The following is a 21,981-nucleotide window of genomic DNA, read 5'->3' as shown; positions in this document are numbered from 1 at the left end:
GGCAGAAGTTAGATGGCCATGTGTTTTTCTCTTGACAAACTTTCTCTATGAGAAAGTTGAAGTACCATCTTCCACAGAGAGTGGCCTTCATTAATAGTTTTATGGCTGTCATGGGGGATCAGCCTATAGGAAACCGAGGTCCTCTGTCCTTGTTACATCATTAAGGAGTCCTACTTTGGCCTGGCTCTCTTAACTGTGTGCCAGTGACACTCAAAAGTCTCACTAAAATCTCCAAAACACAATACTCTTTGGTAGCATTTTCCTAGATCCATGATTCTTCTGAGGACAAAAGAACTGGGATAAAGTAGGTTCCTGAGAGTCATAGCAGAGAATATTTTTCAAAAATTCAGACCCAGCAATGCATGTGCTAGAAATTGGTTCTGGAGGTCAGACTTACCCACATGGGTTACAGGTGAGCTAATGTATATCCTGTCCTAGGACAGTGGCCAAAGTTCCTAGGCTGTTCACTTCAGGCTGTGAGGTCTCCTCCTATAATGTGAAAAAGATGAGAAAGCATCAGTGCGTATGATGGTCATTGCATGTTACTTGTTACTTTGGGACAAGGATTCTTCAGAAAGACTGTATTCTTCATTTCCACCCTAAGTGAGATCAGATTCTTAATACTCTAGGAACATCTAATTTAATGCTACATCAGTGACATATGATTATAATTACATGATATTTTATTAGGTGATGCACAAATGGAATATGAAATAGAAAGTTCTCTTTGTTACAGTAAAATGTCAAACATTTGGTATTATTTCAAAAATTATTTGGGATTTTTTTTTAGTTACCAAGTTTGTAAAACATTCCCTCCAAAAATTTGGGTATTGTGTATTGATATCTGCGGTTTATAAAAGCCTAGCCATCATAGCATTTTTATACTTATAATGAGGTGTTTGCTTTCCTTGTTGCACCCCATACAGATTGAGTTTTTTTCTATCTGGAAATAAGGTTTCATAACTACTGATTTTGAAGAGCCTTTTTACTGAAAACACAAGACAGAGTTAATAAAAGTAGCATGAGTACGTTAGAGAATTATTCTATTCAAGTCATTAAAATTTTGGCATACTTAGAAAATCACTATTAGAATTTTCACAGTCTTTGCCTGACGCCTTCAAAGAATACTTCTATTCATTGTGTTTTCCAATATGCTGTCTACCACATTTTTAAAAGTTTATTCAAAATACTACATGCTAACTAATTTAATTAATTTTGCATGAAATGTGAAAGAATCCATAGAAGATAAATGAAAGAAGGATATTGTTTTGAAATGGGGTGACATATTCTCGAAGGCAATGACTGCTTTTCCATGTCACTTAATGTAGGCTGTTATGTTGAATTATAGAAAGAGTCTGTGTGGTTTCTAGTATAACTTCTTTTCATGGATTTCATCTATTATTCCAGAGCCAGCACAGAAGCTCCTAAGTCATAAATCCATGTTGTAGCTCCAAGACAATTTGGCCTTTTTCTATATTTGCTTGCTGAGTTGTTTCTAAACAAAGTACTTTATCCATACATCAGTATATCTTTATTTTTCTTATTTGTACTTGTGATCTCTAATTATGCTTTGATATTTCTCTTTTGGTTTTCCACTAAGAAAATATCTGTGCATTCTTTTTTCTGGATAGAAATTTGCTAATTTACAATATTTATATAGATTGTTTTTTCCAAAGACCACGCAGTATTTTATATTCGTTATCTTTCCATGGTTTTGACTTTGGAAAAGAAACACTGGGAAACAGAGGGTAAAAGAGTTTAAGAAATTTTTTCAACTCATAGAGCTGTAATAGGACGAACATTACAAGCAATGTATGTCTTAGTTCCTACAAGTGACAAAATATGCTGGTTGACTGAAATTCAGGCTCTAACAAACAGAAAAGAAAGTGTTAAGCTAGTAGAAGTAAAATGGAAGCATGTTGCAATGATTTTGGTTATTCAGTTAAAACTAATAAATATTGAATGCACACTATTTCAAAAGAATTATAATAAGGTATAATAAGGATTGTAGCATCTCTGCCCTTTAGGAGCTCACAATTTATTTATTCATATTCTTTATCATTTTATAGACTGTCACGAATAATTTAGGATTACCAGAAATTAGGAACAGGGTATTTCAGATTTTTAATAGGATCAAATATCTCTCTGTTCTATCAGATTAGTCAATAGGTTTGACCTTCAGTGAATTCCTTTTTAAAGAGGTTCCATGTGTATGAGTTATTGAATACAGAGTGTCAGAGTGTCTAAGAGAAATAATTTCTTTTGAATAACACCTAAAAAATGCAGAAGTAGCAAATAATTTAGATTATGATTGCTAGAGTATATTCCATTTTACTCCTACTCTTGTCCTTTCTTCAATACTTTTAAAAATACTTCTTTATTTTAAAAATAATTCTATTAAAAACCAAGACATTTATATTAATGCAATTAATATAGCAGGTTATTAGATGAAATTTAAAAGCTCTTCTTATCTCTTTGACTCTTGATTGCCAAACCCCATTGGTCACAGCTTTAAGATGTCCATATCTACCCTTCCCCAAAATGTCTAAGTGTATTCCAATAATTATAGACACATAGGCATATATGTGTGTATATCTGCAATTACACTTATCTATATACCTTTGGAAATATAAATTCATAATATTTCCCACCTGGAGTGTTAGTCAATAAACTAGAATTGGTCAAAGCCCAGACTAATCAGAGACGATGTCTTGGCTATTCCTTGCTATTCCAAGGTTAACCAGATGATCTCAGGAGAGAGGAGGCATTTGGAAGGCTTGGGCAGCAGTGATTTACCAACTACAGAAGTATTTCAGTATTTTAATTACCAGTATTTCCACAACTGTGCCTAAGATGCAAATACCATCCGTACTTTCAGTCATATGATGGCTCGTGATTCTCCCCTTAGTGCACACAGATAGAAATGCTCACATCCTACTAAAGATCTCAAAAGACCAGCATCAGAGCCACCTGTCTTATGTTTTTTTTAAACATCTTTATTGGAATATAATTGCCTTACAATGGTGTGTTAGTTTCTGCTTTATAACAAAGTGATCAGCTATACATATACATATATCCCCATATCTCCTCCCTCTTGTATCTCCCTCCCACTCCCCCATCTCACCCCTCTAGGTGGTCACAAAGCAGTGACCTGATCTCCATGTGCTAGGTGGCTACTTCCCACTAGCTATCTATTTTACATTTGGTAGTATATATATGTCCATGCCACTCTCTCACTTCATCCCAGCTTACCCTTCCCCCTCCCTGTGTTCTCAAGTCCATTCTCTACGTCTGCAGTTTTATTTCTGTTCTGCCACTAGGTTCTTCATAACTATTTTTTTTTTTTAGATTCCATATGGTATTTATTTTTCTCTTTCTGACTTACTTCACTCTGTATGACAGTCTCCAGGTCCATCCACCTGACTACAAATAACTCAATTTCATTTTTTTTATGGCTGAGTAATATTCCATTGTATATATGTGCCACATCTTCTTTATCCATTCATCTGTCGTTGGACACTTAGGTTGCTTCCATGTCCTGGCTATTGTAAATAGAGCTCCAATGAACATTGTGGTACATGACTCTTTTTGAATTATGGTTTTCTCAGGATATATCCCCAGTAGTGGGATTACTGGGTCATATGGTAGTTCTATTTTTAGTTTTTTAAGGAACCTCCGTACTGTTCTCCATAGTGGCTGTATCACTTTACATTCCCACCAACAGTGCAAGAGGGTTCCCTTTTCTCCACACCCTTTCCAGCATTTATTGTTTGTAGATTTTTTGATGATGGCCATGCTGACTGGTGTGAGGTGATAACCTCCTTGTAGTTTTGATTTGCATTTCTCTAATGATTAGTGATGTTGAGCATTCTTTCATGTGTTTGTTGGCAGTCTGTATATCTTCTTTGGAGAAATGTCTATTTAGGTCTTCTGCCCATTTTTGGATTGGGTTGTTTGTTTTTTTGATATTGAGCTGCATGAGCTGCTTATAAATTTTGGAGATTAATCCTTTGTCAGTTGCTTCATTTGCAAATATTTTCTCCCATTCTGAGGGTTGTCTTTTTGTCTTGTTTATGGTGTCCTTTGCTGTGCAGAAGTTTTTAAATTTCATTAGGTCCCATTTGTTTATTTTTGTTTATTTCCATTTCTCTAGGAGGTGGGTCAAAAAAGATCTTGCTGTGATTTATGTCATAGAATGTTCTGCCTAGGTTTTCCTCTAAGACTTTTATAGTGTCTGGCCTTACATTTAGGTCTTTAATCCATTTTGAGTTTGCTTTTGTGTATGGTGTTAGGAAGTGTTCTAATTTCATTCTTCTACATGTAACTGTCCAGTTTTCCCAGCACCACTTATTGAAGAGGCTGTCTTTTCTCCATTGTATCTTCTTGCCTCCTTCATCAAAAGTAAGGTGACCATATGTGCGTGGGTTTATCTCTGAGATTTCTATCCTGTTCCATTTATCTATATTTCTGTTTTTGTGCCAGTACCATACTGACTTGATTACTGTAGCTTTGTAGTATAGTCTGAAGTCCAGGAACCTGATTCCTCCAGCTCTATTTCTTCTCTCAAGATTTCTTTGGCTATTAGGGGCTTTTGTGTTTCCATACAAATTGTGAAATTTTTTGTTCTGGTTCTGTGAAAAATGCCATTGGTAGTTTGATAAGGATTGCATTGAATCTGTAGATTGCTTTGGGTAGTATAGTCATTTTCACAGTGTTGATTCTTCCAATCAAAGAACATGGTATATGTCTCCATCTCTTTTTATCATCTTTAATTACTTTCATCAGTGTCTTATAGTTTTCTGCATACAGGTCTTTTATCTCCTTAGGTAGGTTTATTCCTACATATTTTATTCTTTGTGTTTCAATGGTAAAATGGAGTGTTTACTTAATTTCTCTTTCAGATTTTTTGTCATTAGTGTATAGGAATACAAGAGATTTCTGTGCATTAGTTTTGTATCCTGCTACTTTACCAAATTCATTGATTAGCTCAAGTAGTTTTCTTGTAGCATCTTTAGGATTCTCTATGTGTAGTATCATGTCATCTGCAAACAGTGACAGCTTTACTTCTTCTTTTCTGATTTGGATTCCTTTTATTTCTTTTTCTTCTCTGAGTGCTGTGGCTAAAATTTCCAAAACTATGGTGAATAATAGTGGTGAGAGTGGACAACCTTATTTTGTGCCTATCTTTGAGGAAATGGCTTCAGTTTTTCACCATTGAGAACGATGTTGGCTGTGGGTTTGTCATATGTGGCCTTTATTTTTTTGAGGTAAGTTCCCTCTATGCCTACTTTCTGCAGGTTTTTTATCATAAATGGGTGTTGAATTTTGTCAAAAGCTTTTTCTGCATCTATTGAGATGATCATATGGTTTTTCTCCTTCAATTTATTAATATGATGTATCACATTGATTGATTTGCGTATATTGAAGAATCCTTGCATTCCTGGGATAAACCCTACTTGATCGTGGCGCTTGATTCTTTTATTGTGCTGTTGGATTCTGTTTGCTAGTATTTTGTTGAGGATTTTTGCATCTATGATCATCAGTGATATTGGGGTGTAGTTTTCTTTCTTTGTGACATCTTTGCCTGGTTTTGGTATAAGGGTGATGGTGGCCTCATAGAATGAGTTTGGGAGTGTTCCTCCATCTGCTATATTGTGGAAGAGTTTCAGATAGATAGATGTTAGCTCTTCTTTAAATGTTTGATAGAATTCACCTGTGAAGCCATCTGGTCCTGGGCTTTTGTTTCTGGGAAGATTTTTAATCACAGTGTCAATTTCAGTGTTTGTGATTGGTCTGTTGATATTTTCTATTTCTTCCTGGTTCAGTTTTGGAAGGTTGTGCTTTTCTAAGAATTTGTCCATTTGTTCCAGGTTGTCCATTTTATTGGCATATAGCTGCTTGTAATAATTTCTCATGATCCTTTGTATTTCTGCAGTGTCAGTTGTTACTTCTTTTTTATTTTTAATTCTATTGATTTGAGTGTTGAATTGTATTGTTTTAAGTTTGTTTTTGTAGGTCTTTTTCTTTTCTTGTGCTTTCCTGCCTAGAGTAGTTCCTTTAGCATTGGTTATAAAGCTGGTTTGGTGGTACTGAATTCTCTTAGCTTTTTCTTGTCTGTAAAGGTTTTAATTTCTCCGTCGAATCTGAATGAGATCCTTGCTGGGTAGAGTAATCTTGGTTGTAGGCTTTTCCCTTTCATCGCTTTAAATATGTCCTGCCACTCCCTTCTGGCTTGCAGAGTTTCTGTTGAACGATCAGCTGTTAACCTTATGGGGATTCCGTTGTATGTTATTTGTTGCTTTTCCCTTGCTGCTTTTAATATTTTTTCTTTGTATTTAATTTTTAATAGGTTGATTACTATGTGTATTGGCGTGTTTCTCCTTGGATTTATCCTGTATGGGGTCTCTGTGCTTCCTGGACTTGATTGACTATTTCCTTTTCCATATTAGGGATGTTTTCAACTACAGTCTCTTCAGATATTTCTCAGTCCCTTTCTTTTTCTCTTCTTCTTCTGGGACCCCTATAATTCTAATGTTGGTGGGTTTAGTGTTGTCCCAGAGGTCTCTACCACTGTCCCCAATTCTTTTCATTCTTTTTGCTTATTCTGCTCTGCAGTAGTTACTTCCACTATTTTGTCTTCCAGGTCACTTATCCGTTCTTCTGCCTCAGTTATTCTGCTATTGATTCCTTCTAGAGCATTTTAAATTTCATTTATTATGTTGTTCATCATTGTTTGTTTGCTCTTTAGTTCTTCTAGATCCTTGTTAAACGTTTCTTGTATTTTCTCCTTTCTATTTCCAATATTTTGGATCATGTTTACTATCATTATTCTGAATTCTTTTTCAGGTAGACTGCCTATTTCCTTTTCATTAGTTTGGTCTGGTGGGTTTTTACCTTGCTCCTTCTTCTGTTTGTTTCTCATTTTGCTTAACTTACTATGTTTGATGTCTCCTTTTTGCAGAATGCAGGTCTGTAGTTCCCATTGTTTTTGGTGTCTGCCCTCAGTGGCTAAGGTTGGTTCAGTGGGTTTGTAGGCTTCCTAGTAGAGGGGACTAGTGTCTTTGTTCTTGTGGATGCAGCTGTGTCTTGTCTTTCTGGTGGGCAGGACTGCGCCCGGTGTTTTGTTTTGGGGTGTTTGTGATCTTATTATGATTTTAGCAGCCTCTCTGCCAATGGGTGGGGTTGTGTTCCTGCCTTTCTAGTTGTTTGGCATAGGGTGTCCAGCACTGTCACTTATGGGTCATTGAGTGGAGCTGGGTCTTTTCTGTTTTTAATTTATTTTTATTTTATTTATTTTTGGCTACATTGGGTCTTCATTGCTACGTTCGGGCTTTCTCTAGTTGTGGAGAGCGGGGGCTACTCTTCATTGTAGTGCACGGTCTTCTCATTGTGGTGGCTTCTCTTGTTGCAGAGCATGGACTCTAGGCACACGGGCTCCAGTAGTTTTGGCACGCAGGCTCAGTAGTTGTGGCTTGCGGGCTCTAGAGCGCAGGCTCATTAGTTGTGGCACATCGGCTTAGTTGCTCCTCAGCATGGGGGATCTTCCCGGACCAGATCTCGAACCCGTGTCCCCTGCATTGGCAGGTGGATTCTTAACCACTGCACCACCAGGGAAGCCCAGAGCTGGGTCTTAGCGTTGAGATGGAGATCTCTGGGAGCGCTTTTGCCGTTTGATATTACATGGAGCTGGGAGGTCTCAGGTGGACTCATGTCCTGAGCTCAGCTCTCCCACCTCAGAGACACCTGGCCGGAGCACCAGGACCCTGTCAGCCACATGGCACAGAAGAAAAGGGAGAAGAAAGAAAGAAAGAGAGAGAGAGAGAGAGAGAGAGAGATGGAGGGAAGGAGCGAGGAAGGAAGGAAGGAAGGGAGAAAATAAAAGAAAAAGAATTAAAAGGATTTTTTTAATTATTAAAAATTAAAATGTAATTAAAAAAAAAAAGAAAGTAGAGAGCAACCAAACCAAAAAGCAAATCCACCAATGATAACAAGCGCTAAAAACTATACAAAACAAAACAAAACAAAAAAAAGGACAGGCAGAACCCTAGGACAAATGGTAAAAGCAAATTATACAGACAAAATCACACAAAGAAGCATACACATACACATTCACAAAAAGAGAAAAAGGAAAATATATATAAATATATATATCTATACATTAAAAAACAAAAGGAAGAGAGCAACCAAATCAATAAACAAATCTACCAGTGATAATAAACTCTAAATACTAAACTAAGAAAAACATAAAACCAGAAACCAGTCTGTCGCATATAGCAAGCCCCAAGTCTACAGTTGCTCTCAAAGGCAACTGCCTCAATTTTGGGATGATTCGTTGTCTGTTCAGGTATTCCACAGTTGCAGGGTACATCAAGTTGATTGTGGAGATTTAATCAGCTGCTCCTGAGGCTGCTGGGAGAAATTTCCCTTTCTCTTCTTTGTTTGCACAGCTCCTGGGGTTCAGCTTTGGATTTGGCCCCACCTCTGCATGTAGATCACCTGAGGGCATCTGTTTCCGCCCAGACAGGAGGGGGTTAAAAGAGCAGCTGATTCGGGGGCTCTAGCTCACTCAGGCTGGGGGGAGGGAAGGGTGCAGAGTGCGGGGTGAGCCTACGGTAGCAGATGTCGGCATGACGTTGCAACAGCGTGAGGCATGCCGTGTGTTCTCCCGGGGAAGTTGTCCCTGGATCCCGGGACCCTGGCAGTGGCGGGCTGCACAGGCTCCCAGGAGGGGAGGGTGGATAGTGACTTGTACTTGCACACAGGCTTCTTGGTGGCTGCAGCAGCAGCCTTAGCATTTCATTCCCAGCTCTGGTGTCTGTGCTGATAGCCGTGGCTCGCGCCCGTCTCGAGCTCGTTTTGGCGGTACTCTCAATCCAGTCTCCTCGTGCACCCCGAAACAAAGGTCTCTTAGACAGTTCCAGACTTTTTCCTGGACTCTGTCCCAGCTAGCTGTGGCGCACTAGCCCCCTTCAGGCTGTGTTCACGCAGCCAACCCCAGTCCTCTCCTGGGATCTGACCTCCGAAGCCCGAGCCTCAGCTCCCAGCCCCCATCCATCCTGGCGGGTGAGCAGACGAGCCTCTCAGGCTGGTGAGTGCTGGTCGCCACTGATCCTCTGTGCGGGAATCTCTCCGCTTTGCCCTCTGCACCCCTGTAGCTGCGCTCTCCATTGTGGCTCCGAAGCTACCCACCCCGCCCCGCCACCCACCATCTCTGCCAGTGAAGGGGTTTCCTAGTGTGTGGAAACTTTTCCTCCTTCACAGCTCCCTCCCTGAGGTTCAGGTCCCATCTCTATTCTTTTGTCTCTTTTTTTTCTTTTCTCTTTTGCCCTACCCAGGTACGTGGGGAGTTTCTTGCCTTTTGGGAAGTCTGAGGTCTTCTGTCAGCGTTCAGTAGGTGTTCTGTAGGAGTTGTTCCACATGTAGACGTATTTCTGATGTATTTGTGGGGAGGAAGGTGATCTTCACGTCTTACTCCTCTGCCATTTTGAAGGTCTCCTGTCTTACGTCTTATATATCAACCTTTCATATTTTTAAATTAAGTCCCTTAAAGTGTACCATAGACAGTGTAGATGTATTCCTGAAAGCCTCATATCAAAACTATGTAGCAAGTAAGGTTTATTTTCAGAACATTCCTTTCAAGCTCCCTTCTAAGCAGACCCTTAATCACTTTTAGCAGATTTGTCCTCCAGTTGTATCCTTTCAATGACCCCAATCACCCAGAGCTTAGGGTTGACAAGCTCCTTGTACCTCACTGAATTTACTAAAAAGAAGATATACCACTGCTTTATTATTAGTGTACTCATTATATATCTCATTATTACAATATATTATCAATTCATAGATGGTGGGACAATAACTTAAACTAGTTTGTATCTACCTTTCTACCCAGGACATTGCAAATAAATGTCATTCGGTAATGTTTGTGCATTGTTCTTTTGGATTGAATTGGTAAAGACACATATGGACCATCGCAAAATATCCAGAATATTTATTTTTTACCTCTTCAAATATTATGTAGATTTGAACGTAGAGGATTGCCATATTTCCCTCAATTGTCACTCTGTTGATTTACGGTCACTTGATGCCTTTATTTTCCTTTTCTTTAACACATGTTTACCTCTTATACAGAAGGTACAGAAACCCTTCATTGAATATGTTCCAGTTTCCAACAGTTGTCTGCATGTACTAGAATTTCCTCCCCGTTATTTTCTATTTGGGGATGTAAAGGAAATGACATTTATTGAGTATTTATAGCCAAGCCTTTTGCTAGGTATTTTGCATACATTATCTCATTTAATCTAAATTGTCTCTCAGTAGTGTACTTAATGTACTTGTTATTGACCCTAATTTGCAGATAAGGGAGCTAGGAGTTGACAAAGTAAAATAATCTGCCCGAGGTCACAGAAATGCTGGGACCACAATTTGAATACAAGATTGTGCCTCTGAATCACTATGTTGTTTTTGCTATACCACAGTAACGGATGGTACTTGTCTGAGGATTAGGTGACATAAGTAACTGTTTTCTAATCTATCAAGCACTATCCACACATGGAATTTCTAACTCATATATTATAATTTCCAACAGAGTAAGGTGAGTAAATTGGTATGTAATAAATGTTTTAACTGATTGTGATTATAATAGAACTTCAAAAATTACGTGAAATGATGTTAATGAGTTATTAGAGAACTAAAATCCACAAAATGGAACATCTCATCTTAGCCATAAGGTATGAAATATGAATATGTAACAGTAAAAATATTTTTAGAGAATATCATAGGGTTATGGAATAATATCTGAATAAAATTTATTGTAGCCTTAGGTAGGCCTTATATTTGATATCTAATAGTGAGAACACTTTGGAATTCAGAGTTACATGTTGTTGTTGTCACTCTTCCCCAGGTGTTCCAGATTGCGTATGTGATTGTGAAAGCAGCTAATTCCCCTCGGCCTGGAAACTGGATTTTGGAACGCTCACTTGATGATGTTGATTATAAGCCCTGGCAGTATCATGCTGTGACGGACACAGAGTGCCTAACACTCTACAATATTCATCCCCGCACTGGACCACCATCATACGCCAAAGACGATGAGGTCATCTGCACTTCATTTTATTCCAAGATACACCCCTTAGAAAACGGAGAGGTAAGATGAGAAAACTCACCCTCAGTACATTTAAGGTGCCAAAATAGGCCTGTCATAAAAACTAGAATATATCAGTCATAATGTCAGGGAGATTTTAAAATAGGATTTAGCAGAAGTACATTTTAAATAACTTATTAAATAAAAGGGAAAAACTGAAAGTGATTAGAATTTTAACTGCCTTCCTCTAGTGTGTTATCTCCCATTTCCAATAAAGATCAGAGAAGAGGAAATGGGCTTAAGTTGGAAAGTCAGTGATTAATTTTAAATATAAAGAGACTTTTCTAACACTGTGGTTTGCTAATAATTGGAGGAGGATTGAGACCTTAAAAGAAGGCCTAGATCTGTGTGTACTCTGGTCTGAAGGTGGGGACAAAAGAGGTAAATTTGGGAAGAAATATAATTCACCTGAAGGACCTAAAGAGAAGGAAATTTTGTCAGTTTTTGTATGTTTTTCTGCTGTCACCACATAGTGCTGCAGTGGGGTTCCTTTCCTTTGCTCAGGCTTTGCTTATTATATGCTTAATTCAAAAGCGTTCAATTTCTCCGTAGCATTTTTTTTTGTATGGGTAAGATTTTAGATTCATTCATTGCTTTTCAGCCACAGAGTCAAACCATGACTTCACCTCTACCAGCTGTGTGATCTTGAATCAGTGACTTAAATTCTCTGTGCCTTAGTTTCATCTCCCATAAATTGGAAACAATAACAATAGTTCTTATTTCTTATGATTGTCAAGAAGATTAAATGAATTATTATGTTTAAAACGTTAGAACAGTGCTGACAGACATATACACTATTGCTTTGTAAGCATTAACTATTTTTGTTGCTCTTGTTATAATAATAATAACAACTATTTGAGATTGTTGTTTTTGTTGGTAGTCGTAGTCGTAGTATTAGTAGCCTTCTCTCAAATACCCAAACCTAGACTTAGTGACTTTTTTTGGATTCTCTAGTTATATTTCCCTAATCAGTCTCCCTTCAGTATATACGGCCTAGCTCTTTTTTTCCTACCTGTTTGTATACATCTCTATTTATATTCATGTCTGATATTCCCTCCTCACCAGTTCACACACCTAAAGCTGGTATCATTTTTTATATTCACAGTTTCAGAAAATCCATATTCATACACTATCATGCCCACCTCCACCAATCTAGGGTTATCTCTTTAAACACTTCTGGGGGCAAGTTAGAGTTTTGACATATATCTATCACACTCTCTTTTGGCACTATTATTCTATGAATGTATACCAGTGCCTCACTATATTTCAATTTCATGTTCAAAAATATCAGTTTTGGGCGAAAAGAAATCCAAATGGTGCTCTCAGCAGAGATTCCAATCTGCCAAATGACAAGGAGTCAAAAGCAGTGAGTCAAACAGCTGTTCAACCTGCTTTGTGCCCAGAGGCATCCAAAGTCCTGGCCAGATTGGCCTGAGGATATGGGAGTACGGAGGAGTGCAGAGAGACTGTATTTGAGTTGAATTTGTATTATTTTTCTCCTGGATACAGTGTTTACCCAGAACCAATAATTATCTAATATTTATAAAGCTATTCTTTACCTTTAAAAAAATGGTCTAATTCAGAAATTTGTTGAACAATGTAAAATGTACCCAGATAGATGTGTAACATACAAGTTACATGTATATCCCTGAAGCATGCTCTCCCTACAATGATGGTGGTTCTCCATCCTTTAGACCGTGTCAACTTGCCAACATGGAACAAACACACATTCTATTTGTTTGTGTTTAACTGGCTATGCTGTATTAGACATTCACTAAAAACTCATCATTGATGGTGACTTTTAAGAACAACTTATTCAACTTTCTCTGTGACATGCTTTTTTAAGTCTATTTTTCTCTCATTGCAAAGTGGATGAGGTGAGGAACAGAAAGTAAATTCAAAATATTTGATGTAGAATGATAATATTTAAGAATATGAATTAAATTCAGACCTCTCCTAGAATATCTGCTTCATTTTATATATTATGCTGTGAAACGTATTACTTTTTGGAATGAACAGGTCCAGCAAAGGTAGGTGATAATCTCCCAAGACTCCCAGATCCACTGGTGACAAAGCTGAGATAAGAATCCAGGTCCCCTGACTCCTAGGTTAGTGTTTCTTTCAGACTGAAGACTGGAAGTCGATTTTTTTTAAAAAGTTGGTAATAGCTAAACTCAAATAATGGTTTAGAAGAGATACAGAGATAGATATGCTGGATCCATTAAAGTAGAAAGATTCTTAATCCTGAGATATCATGATATAGAAGAATGTACATGGGACTGGAAGACTGGGCTCTGCTTCTGGCTCTTGTTTTTGTGGGATGTTGGGCAGGTCACTTAATCTCTGAGTTTGAATTTCTTTAATACATGAATTAGTTTTATATATAAATTGTCCTAAGGCATCTTTCAGTTCTAAAGTAATAGTTTTGGATATCAACTACAATATAACATGTGGGAATAATTTTTGGATGCTTGTCTCCAATATTTCCCAGACAAGTGACTATGAAATAAATCTTATTAAATTTCAGTTTTAAAATGATTCACTTTTGAGTACCATCTGAAATCTAATTACTAGGTGCGTATGTTCAGAACTTCCCAGAGAAGTGACATTCAAGTAAAAACCAAATATGTAAACCAGTAAATGCAAAATGATAGTATAAATGCCACAGCAGAAGTGTGTACAGAAAGTGGTAACGTCCATCTGGGTGAGCCAAAGGAGCCACATTGAGAAGATGAATTCTCAGAGTACAGGGAAACAGAAACAAAAGCTTCTTAGTATCTCAAAAGTTTCAAAGGCAATATGCAAATTCATCTCTAAAATGCCCTATGACTTAAACTAGACATATAACAAGACTTCACCTCCATTGTTGAAGGATATTTTTATTGGGTATAGAATTGTAGGTTTCTTATTGTTTTTTGGCATATTTTATTGTCTTCTGGTTTCCATTGTTTATGTGGAAAAGGTAACTATTTAATAATTGTCCTTTGTAAAGTCTTTTATTTCTTTAAAGATTTTTATCTTTGTTTTTCACTAGTTTTACTATGATGCTCCAGATCTGCACTGCCCATTACAATCTTTATTAGACATATGTGGTTATTAAATTTATATTTCAATTAATTCAAATGAAATTAAAGTTCAGTTTCTCAGTTGCACAGCCACACTTCAAGTGCTCAATAGCCACATGTGACTAGCAGCTACCACACTGGATTGCACAGAATAGATCATTTCTATCATTGCCTAAACTTCTATTGGGCAGTGTTGCTGTAGATGATAGCTTTCTATTTTCTAGATTGGGATTTATTTGGTTGGTATATCTGCAGAGTGATGTCTTTCATCAGTTCAAGAACTAATTCAGCCACTAACTCTCCAAATATTGCTTCTTCCCCATTATCTCTCTTCTATAAATATGATTTAGAATAATTTAGAACTTCTCACAGTATACACTATGCATCTTACACTCTCTTTTATTTATAGTCATCCTTTTGGCTTTCTGTCCTTCATTCTAGATATTTTCTTCTTGCTTACTTTGAGTTCACGATGTCTCTCTTCAGCTATGTAAAAACTACTATTGAAACCAATCATAAGATTCTTAATTTCATTTATTATATTTTTCAGTTCTAGAATTTATCTTTGGTTCATTTAAAATAGTTTGGTATCTAGTTTTATATCAAATTTTTATATACCTATTGAATTTTTAATAATAAAATTATATTCAAATTTTCAATATTCTATTTTTATCTCCTTGAGCATAAAGTAACAATTATTTGAGTTCTCATTTTATAATTCTAATATCTGGCCTTTGTGAATATATTTTATTTCTGTTTCATTTGCCGATTCTTTCCTATGCTGTATCGTATCCTCACATTCTTGATTATTTTTGCATATCAGAAGTTGTATTTGAAAAACTGTGTGTAGAAATAATTTAGGCCTAAGAAATTATCTTTACCTTATGAGGATTTTCTGATGCTTCTGCCAGGCAATGGCAATATGGATCATCTTAATCCAATTTCTGGGATACTTAGATGCCTCAAAGCTGTGCTGAACTCCCATGACAGCTGATTTAATTCTAGTTTATCCCCATTCTAGGCTTCCTGTCTTTGAAGTCCAAACTAAAGTGTGTGGAATTTACCTAAGTCTCACCCATACAAGTTCCGGAATCCAACTTTTGTCCTCCTAGTACAGTAAGACTGTCAAAGCACTGCTCAGTCTCTGAGCCATGTCTTCTGAACAGGGAAATGTCCACAGGACAAAAGCTGTCACAATACACTAATTATCTCTATAGACATCAGTCTTCTCCTTGATATTGAGAAGTTGATTTTTTATCTTCCTGATAGCTGTCATATGGCTTTACATAAATGTTTTTATATATTTTGTCCAGTTGGTCTAGTTGTTATCATTGACAGTGTTAGCACTAATTATATAATTTACTATAAACAGAAGCATAGTCTCATATGCACTGTTTAAAGCCTTTTTATTCTGGAATCATTTTATATTTACATAAATGTAAGAAGAGGACAGAGAATTTGCATGTCCCTTTTACCCAGCTCCCACTAAGGATAATATCTTACATAATTACCATTCATTTGTCAAAATAAGAAATTAATATTGATACTTTATTACCTAAACCACAGATTTATTCAGATTTAATTCATGTTATCATTAATGTCTTTTTTTTTTTTTCTCTTCTGGGATCCAAGTTGGGATACTACACTGCGTTTATTGCATCATTGTGTCCCCTTAGTCTCTTCTAATCCATGACAATTTCTTAATCGTCTCTTGTTTTCCTTGGCCTTAATCACTTTTAAGAGTACTGGTCAAGTTTTTTGTAACATGTTAGTCATTTTGAGTCATGATTAGACTGGGCTACTGGGTTTGGGGGAAGAATACCACAGAGGTGAAACAACTTTCTTATTGCATCACTCATGTTTATTTTTATATGCACATCTCCTATGTCCTCCTTATTGGTTTATAAGTTTTACTGTCTTCTAGATAGGATTTTATTTTAGACAGCAATATCTAAATATTCACCATGATTTGAAATGTATATTTTTGACTAAGCATTGAATGATCATTTGCTTCCAGATCTTCATAATACCCTTTAAATATAAATTTAAGTCAGAGAATAAGAAAAATAAGAGCAGAGTATTTTTAAGACTCACCTGTGCAGCAAGGCATTATGAAATAAACATGTCTCAATTATAACACACTAAGTAATAATGTTTATGTTATAGGTATAGAACATTAATAGAAAATAGTCTTCTGTGACTAACATCAAATCTATTGAGTCTAAGGTTTATTACATTATTACTTGTCTGTAGAGTTTTAGAGACATGTGCCGTAACTTTTGGAACATTCCAAGATATCATATTTCAGGTGAAAAGTACATCATTTTAGAGCTGAAAGATACCTTAGGTGAATACCTTAGGAATTCAAGGATATCATAGCCTTGACTTTGACATCTGTATCCAAACTTCAGCGCTCTCCTCTGTCCATATTATCACTGGAGACCACTTAGCCTTTCCTTCTGACCTCTTGAGTCTTAACAGCATCATCTCTGCTTATTTCTTCAGTTTTATTTGTTGCTACATTCACCGCCACTTTTTGGCCTCCACCCTCTAGCCTGGTCCATTCTCTGTCCTCCACCTCACATTGCCTGCAAGAGATCAACAAATGTTAGTCATGTGGATTCACCAGAATGGCACATACCCAGTCCCCTAGATGACTGGGTTCAACTGCATCCAAGAAGGAGAGTAGTCCTGCAGGCTAGCATCCTGGGCTTGCACCCAAAGGGAGAAGAGAAATTTACTGAGCTATGAGATAATCAAGTCTCAGGACTGGCAGAGGAAAAATAATAGAGGGCAATGGAGGCAATGGTCATAATAGTATGGCCTAGTATGTTGTTATCCAGGGTGTAAACAGAAGGAGACTTGGAGCAAAACTTTCCAAGAGTTTCATTTTAGAAAGGTGATTTTGCATCAGCAGTGCCAAGAGAGGGCTCAGCAGGAACCCTGCTTGCCTTGCCTTGAGAGAATGATCCTACGCTCCAGAATAGTTGTGTAGTATGTAGTAACAGACCGCAGGGGGCCTCCATTACTTTGAGGGCAGCCAAAGACAAAAACTTTGGTGGATACAGCTGCAAAGATGTACTTCTCCAGCAGTGCCACAGGGAGCCAATTCCAACCAGAGCTGCTATCAGCCCGAGTGCTGCCTCTGCTGAAAGCACTTGCCCCTGGATGCTATTTAGAACTGCTAACAAGAACTACCACTTGGAGGCACCACTGTGAACTAGGATTGCAGCCATGGCTCCTCCCAAACTTGGCTCTACTTGGCAATCACTGGGAACATTTGAAAGATAGCTATTTCTGGGACCAGGGTTTTTAATTCAGTAGGTTTGGGAACGGCTCAGGAAGCTCTATGTATATGTTAAACAAGTACTCCTGTTGATTTTGATACCCCTCCTTTTGGCTCATTGTTCAGATATTTCCAGCTTTCCCAAACCCTGGAGAAGAACAGATCATTAGTTATTTAGGGAAAGCGTATCAGACATTCTAACTCCTTCTAACTGAAGAAAGAGGCTTACTTTTCTGACAGAAAACATGATTGGCTTTGGTGGACCGAATCTGTGGGTGAGTTTGAGTTTAGTAAATAAACTTTGAGCTGTCACTAAGTTATAGATGGTTAAAGGAGCGGCTGGGAGAGGAGAATCACATTGATATTGACAAGAATGGGGCTGTATGGATGGCACTGCTTTAGGGCTCCTAGAATTAAAATTGTAGTAAATGTGTTTCTGTTATATGAGACTCTCCCCTTTCTGTGACTGGGATTATTGCTTTAAATTTCTTTGGATTGTCACTAGACTGCTAAATAATATTCATAGTTACCATATTAATTTTTGCTTCAGTTTCCTCATACAGAGATCTTTAAGTTATTCACATATGATTTCCTCTTTTTTTTACTACAACACTTCCCAGCTCTTCAGGACTGCAACTCAGTTGGAACTTAGATTCACTTTGATTCTGCTTTTGAAACATGGCAGGCTTGTATAAATTCCCTGGAACAGCCATCATTAATTCTTGAAGACACCTTTTTTTCCTTTAAACTGTGTGTGGAGCTTTGATATTATTTTCATTTCCTATGTGACAGAATTTTACATATACAGACAGAATTTTTTCTCCCTCTTTATATCACCTGACATTATGATGATCCTTAGAATTGCAAATACTTGAAAATGAAGAACAAACCCAACACTGTGTAAAAAAAACTGTTTCTGAGAACCTTCTTTGATGTGATATTGTTCACGGTATGGCATGATTGCATGTGTGAGTTTGTGTGGAAATGCAGGGATGGAAATGAGGAACGAGCCTTTCTCAATTACCCTTGGAGTTGCTCCCTTAAGGAGAAGCATCAGGGTATCACTAATTTGTATTGGTTTTGAATAGAGATTTAGGGAAATAATTTATGGGGGTTTCAGATTTCCTTCCTCTAAAAATAGTTCTTGCATTGACCAACATCCAGCCAGTTAGTACCTGGAGCAACAAGGTGAAAGTGCCTCAATACAATGAGGTTTATGTGGCTTCCTCCAAAAAAACCCCCAGCTTATTTCAACTCCAGTTGGAATATACAGAGCACTTGAAATGTATTGGAATTACACACACATAAAATCCATAATTCACTTTTTTCCTTATTTGGATCACATTTTTTAACATCTTTATTGGAGTACAATTGTTTTACAATGGTGTGTTAGTTTCTGCTTTACAACAAAGTGAATCAGCTATACATATACATATATCCCCATATCTCCCCCCTCTTGCATCTCCCTCCCACCCTCTCTATCCCACCCCTCTAGGCGGTCACAGAGCTGATCTCCCTGTGTCATGCAACCGCTTCCCATTAGCTATCTGTTTTAAATTTGGCAGTGTATACATGTCAGTGCTACTCTCGTACTTCGTCCCAGCTTCCCCTTGCCCCACCCCGTATCCTCAAGTCCATTCTCTATATCTGCGTCTTTATTCCTGTCCTGCCCCTGGGTTCATCAGAACCTTTTTTTTCTTTTTTAGATTCCATATATATGTGTTAGCATACAGTATTTGTTTTTCGCTTTCTGACTTACTTCACTCTGAATGACAGACTCTAGGTCCATCCACCTCACTACAAATAACTCAATTTCTTTTCATTTTATGGCTGAGTAATATTCCATTGAATATATGTGCCATATCTTCTTTATCCATTCATCTGTCGATGGACACTTAGGTTGCTTCCAGGTCCTGGCTATTGTAAATAGTGCTGCAATGAACATTGTAGTACATGACTCTTTTTGAATCATGGTTGTCTCAGGGTATATGCCCAGTAGTGGGATTGCTGGGTCATATGGTCATTCTATTTTTAGTTTTTTAAAGAACCTCCATACTGTTCTCCATAGTGGCTGTATCAATTTACATTCCCACCAACAGTGCAAGAGGGTTCCCTTTTCTCCACACCCTCTCCAGCATTTATTGTTTGTAGATTTTTTGATGATGGCCATTCTGATTGCTGTGAGGTGATACCTCATTGTAGTTTTGATTTGCATTTCTCTAATGATTAGTGATGTTGAGCATCCTTTCACGTGTTTGTTGGCAATCTGTTGGCAGTTTCTCCATTTCTTTGGAGAAATGTCTATTTAGGTCTACCGCCCATTTCTGGATTGGGTTGTTTGTTTTTTTGATGTTGAACTGCATGAGCTGCTTGTATGTTTTGGAGATTAATCCTTTGACAGTTGCTCCATTTGCAAATATTTTCTCCCATTCTGAGGGTTGTCTTTTCGTCTTGTTTATAGTTTCCTTTGCTGTGCAAAAGCTTTTAGGTTCCATTAGGTCCCATTTGTTTATTTTTGTTTTTATTTCCATTTCTCTAGGATGTGGGTCAATAAGGATCTTGCTGTGATTTATGTCACAGAGTGTTCTGCCTAGGTTTTCCTCTACGAGTTTTATAGTGCCTGGTCTTACATTTAGGTCTTTAATCCATTTTGAGTTTATTGTTGTGTATGGTGTTAGGGAGTGTTCTAATTTCATTCTTCTACATGTAGCTATCCAGTTTTCCCAGCACCACTTATTGAAGAGGCTGTCTTTTCTCCATTGTATATTCTTGCTTCCCATATCAAAGGTAAGGTTACAATATGTGCCTAGGTTTATCTCTGGGCTTTCTATCTGTTCCATTGATCTATATTTCTGTTTTTATGCCAGTACTATACTGTCTTGCTAACTGTAGCTTTGTAGAATAGTGGGAAGTCAGGGAGCCTGATTACTCCAGCTCCATTTCTCAAGATTGCTTTGGCTATAAGGGGTCTTTTGTTTTTCCATACAAAATGTAAAATTTTTGTTCCAGTTCTGTAAAAAATGCCATTGGTAGTTTGATAGGGATTGCATTGAATCTGTAGATTGCTTTGGGTAGTAGAGTCATTTTCACAATGTTGATTCTTCCAATCCAAGAACATGGTATATCTCTCCATCTGTTTCTATCATCTTTAATTTCTTTCATCAGTGTCTTATAGTTTTCTGCATACAGGTCTTTTGTCTCCTTAAGTAGGTTTTTTCCTAGGACTTTTATTCTTTTTGTTGCAATGGTAAATGGGAGTGTTTCCTTAATTTCTCTTTCAGATTTTTCATCATTAGTGTATAAGAATGCAAGAGATTTCTGTGCATTAATTTTGTATCCTGCTACTTTACCAAATTCATTGATTATCTCAAGTAGTTTTCTGGTAGCATCTTTAGGATTCTCTATGTATAATATCATGTCATCAGCAAACAGTGACAGCTTTACTTCTTCTTTTCTGATTTGGATTCCTTTTATTTCTTTTTCTTCTCTGATTACTGTGGCTAAAACTTACAAAACTATGGTGAATAATAGTGGTGAGAGTGGACAACCTTGTCTTGTGCCTGATCTTAAAGGAAATGGTTTCAGTTTTTAAGCATTGAGAACGATGTGGGCTGTGGGCATGTCATATATGGCCTTTATTATGTTGAGGCAAGTTCCCTTTATGCCTACTTTCTGGAGGGTTTTTATCATAAATGGGTGATGAATTTTGTCAAAAGCTTTTTCTGCATCTATTGAGATGATCATATGGCTTTTCTCCTTCAGTTTGTTTATATGGTGTATCACATTGATTGATTTGCATATGTTGAAGAATCCTTGCATTCCTGGGATAAACGCCACTTGATTATGGTGTATGATCCTTTTAATGTGCTATTGGAGTCTGTTTGCTAGTATTTTGTTGAGGGTTTTTGCATCTATGTTCATCAGTGATATTGGCCTGTAGTTTTCTTTCTTTGTGACATCTTTGCCTGGTTTTGGTATCAGAGTGATGGTGGCCTCGTAGAATGAGTTTGGGAGTGTTCCTCCCTCTGCTATATTTTGGAAGAGTTTGAGAAGGACAGGTGTTAGCTCTTCTCTAAATGTTTAATAGAATTTGCCTGTGAAGCCAAGTGGTCCTGGGCTTTTGTTTCTTGAAAGATTTTTAATCACAGGTTCACTTTCAGTGCTTGTGATTGGTCTGTTTATATTTTCTATTTCTTCCTGGTTCAATCACAGAAGGTTGTGCATTTCTAAGAATTTGTCCATTTCTTCCAGGTTGTCCATTTTATTGGCACATAGTTGCTTACAGTAATCTCTCATGATCCTTTGTATTTCTGCAGTGTCAGTTGTTACTTCTCCTTTTTCCTTTCAAAGTCTGTTGATTTCAGTCTTTTCCCTTTTTTTCTTGATGAGTCTGGCTAATGGGTTATCAATTTTGTTTATTTTCTCAAAGAACCAGCTTTTAGTTTTATTGATCTTTGCTATTATTTCCTTCATTTCTTTTTCATTTATTT

The 21,981-nt window shown here is 37.2% G+C and overlaps 1 protein-coding gene across 1 annotated transcript in view; it reads left to right on the top strand.

Moving 5' to 3' along the window:
- The window catches only part of LAMA2 (laminin subunit alpha 2), a 603,358-nt gene that overhangs the window by 196,801 nt on the left and 384,576 nt on the right, over positions 1 to 21,981 (top strand). The window contains exon 4 of the mRNA XM_060029982.1: positions 10,901 to 11,143. Within this exon, the coding sequence (XP_059885965.1) occupies positions 10,901 to 11,143 (243 nt within the window). The remainder of the gene's footprint in view (positions 1 to 10,900; positions 11,144 to 21,981) is intronic.

This window comes from Delphinus delphis, chromosome 14, assembly GCF_949987515.2.
Source record: "Delphinus delphis chromosome 14, mDelDel1.2, whole genome shotgun sequence".
In the NCBI taxonomy this organism is placed as follows: Eukaryota; Metazoa; Chordata; class Mammalia; order Artiodactyla; family Delphinidae; genus Delphinus; species Delphinus delphis.
The sequence above is the reverse complement of the archived record's forward strand: the minus strand, read 5'-3'. Positions and strand labels throughout refer to the sequence as shown.